This window comes from Austrofundulus limnaeus, unplaced genomic scaffold (assembly GCF_001266775.1).
Source record: "Austrofundulus limnaeus strain Quisiro unplaced genomic scaffold, Austrofundulus_limnaeus-1.0 Scaffold376, whole genome shotgun sequence".
NCBI classification, from domain to species: Eukaryota; Metazoa; Chordata; class Actinopteri; order Cyprinodontiformes; family Rivulidae; genus Austrofundulus; species Austrofundulus limnaeus.
The window spans coordinates 337,550-339,875 of NW_013952778.1; the positions used below are offsets into that span (position 1 = coordinate 337,550).

At 36.6% G+C, this 2,326-nt stretch overlaps 1 protein-coding gene across 1 annotated transcript in view; it reads right to left on the minus strand.

The window, feature by feature from the left end:
- Nucleotides 1-981: 981 nt before the first annotated feature.
- Nucleotides 982-2,326, minus strand: part of LOC106528396 (interleukin-31 receptor subunit alpha) — a gene marked incomplete in the record, with an annotated part of 33,834 nt that continues 32,489 nt past the window's right edge. The window contains 1 exon segment of the mRNA XM_014023548.1: nucleotides 982-1,740. Within this exon segment, the coding sequence (XP_013879002.1) occupies nucleotides 1,111-1,740 (630 nt within the window).

Below are 2,326 nucleotides of genomic sequence, written 5' to 3' on the forward strand. Positions count from 1 at the left end.
GGAGGGGGACAACTGAAAACGGAGGCCTCCACCTCTGTTTAATGATGGACGGTCTTTCTTCACAAAAATGTCTTCTTTTGAAACGAAACGTTTCATTAGAGAAGAACCCGTCCAGAAGACCTATACAATTTTTTTCCTTTTGATTTTTTACCTGGATTACTGAGATGCATCAGGACAACTATAAGTATTATTATTATTGTTTTAAGCTTCTACTTTTAGTTTTTAGCTACACCTTTAGTTTTAGTCACTGTTCTTATACTTTTAGCAATTTTAAGTTAGTCTTCTGCTACTATTAGCGTTTTGCTACCATTTTGCTGAGCTAGACTCACTATTCTGTTACTTTTAAGTTTTATCTACAAGGCTACTTTTAGTTAGCATTTTGCTTATTTTTATTGTGTAAATATAGGCCTACTTTTCTGTTACTTTTGGCTTTTAGCTATGAGCAACTTTTAGCTTGTCCTCTGCTACTTTCAGTTTTTTGCTAGACTTTTTCTTCTTCTGTTACTTGTATTTATTTATTTTATTGTTTATTATTATTTGTTTATTATTTTGGTTTTAGTTTTTGCTACAAGCAACTTTTTGTTAGCCTCCTTGCTAATGTTTGTTTTAGCTACAGTTTTAGCTGTGCGCATCCTGCTTTTTTTCACTAAACAACCCACAATTATTATCCACAAAAAGCTCTGCTGGCTGTAGATGGAGCAGCATACAAAAATTAGTAGTTCATTAAAAATAAAAAGCCACTTTATAAACCAAGCAAGATACTAATGAAAACAGCTGTTTGAGTCGTCTTCATCTTTAAGTATGCATATCGTGAGAGCAAATAATGTCAAACAACACGTTACAAAAATAAACACAAACAAAACATAAAAATAACGACAAAAAATAACCAAAATATAAATTTCAGAATTTTTTTTTGTATTTTTGAGACCCCCACCCTCCCCAAAAAAAAAAAAAAAAAAAAAAAAAAGATTCAACTCCAAACAAGTTAAAACCTTTTTTACAGTTTCTGAGATGATTTGTACATCTTATTTTCTTGAAAATGTTTTCCGTAATTTAACCCCTGTCTGAACAACATGTACACGTTTTTTTTTAACTCCAATGAGCCTGAGACTAAGTATGAGAGGGGATGTAAGGACCACACTGCACAGGGCTGGGGAATAAATCCACTAAACCAAGTTGAGGAACCGGTGGAAATAATTTCCAAAAACTGTTTAAAGGATCATCTTCATTTAGAAACAGAGCGGCATTCGGCTTGTCATCTTCTGTCTGATGAGAAGCTCTGCTGGAATCAGACAAAGATATCTGGATTGGAAGCCGTTTCAGAAAGCTGCAGTTTTCCTGATGTTCTGAATGTTGGTAACCAGATGACTCACTGGCGCCCTCTGCTGGCAGCTGGATATCATGAATGCAGACGGGTCTGGTTTGACTCATGACGTACAGATCAGAGAGAGGCAGCAGAGGGGAAGGTAGATTGTTGTCAGGTACCCAGTGCAAGACGTTGGAGTAGATGCAGGATGTGGCGTCCAGGTCATCGATGGAGGATTGTATGGCTTCAGGTAGGTTTTTGGTAAAAGCGTTTCCTATTTTGACATGAGGTGAAGAAAACAGGGAGGACAAATCACTCTGAACATTACAGACAAGCGGGTAGGCGTGCTGCTCCACATCCTGCAGCTTATCAAGCAAAAAGACTTCAGAGTATTTGACGTCAGACTTCTCCTCTACCACCAACTGCTGCTTCGTCTGAAAAGACACACAAACAGGAATCAAGTCATAGAAAGGTTACATGTAAAATTTTTCCTCTCTTCAGTTAAAGAATTGGCATCAAAGTTTCCGCCAGTTCCAATGGAAACACATGGTACAAAACCGACTAAAAAGTGTTCTGATTTCTTTGAGATTACGGAAATTCATTACTCTGACGTTCAAAAAGCCATTAACAGTTTTAAGTAATTCTCACGCAAAGGACATGTATAATTTAGACGCTATGTTTTTAAAAAAATACAGTAACATTTTAGTAGAACCTTTAACTCATATAGTTAACATTTCCATTAGAACCGGGCAATTTCCCGATGCGTGGAAAAAATCTTTGGTGAAACCTATTTTTAAATCAGGAAGTCGACATGAAATCAGCAACTATAGGCCAATAAGTCTGGTTCCGGTCATGTCTAAAGTGCTGGAGAAAATTATTCTGGAACAACTATTACTACATTTAGAAAGTAACAATCTTCTGCATCCCCTTCAGTTTGGTTTCAGGCGTCAACATTCTACAGAGTCCGCGGTAAATTTGTTGCTTGAAAACGTTAAACAATCACTTGACAAGGGGCAAATT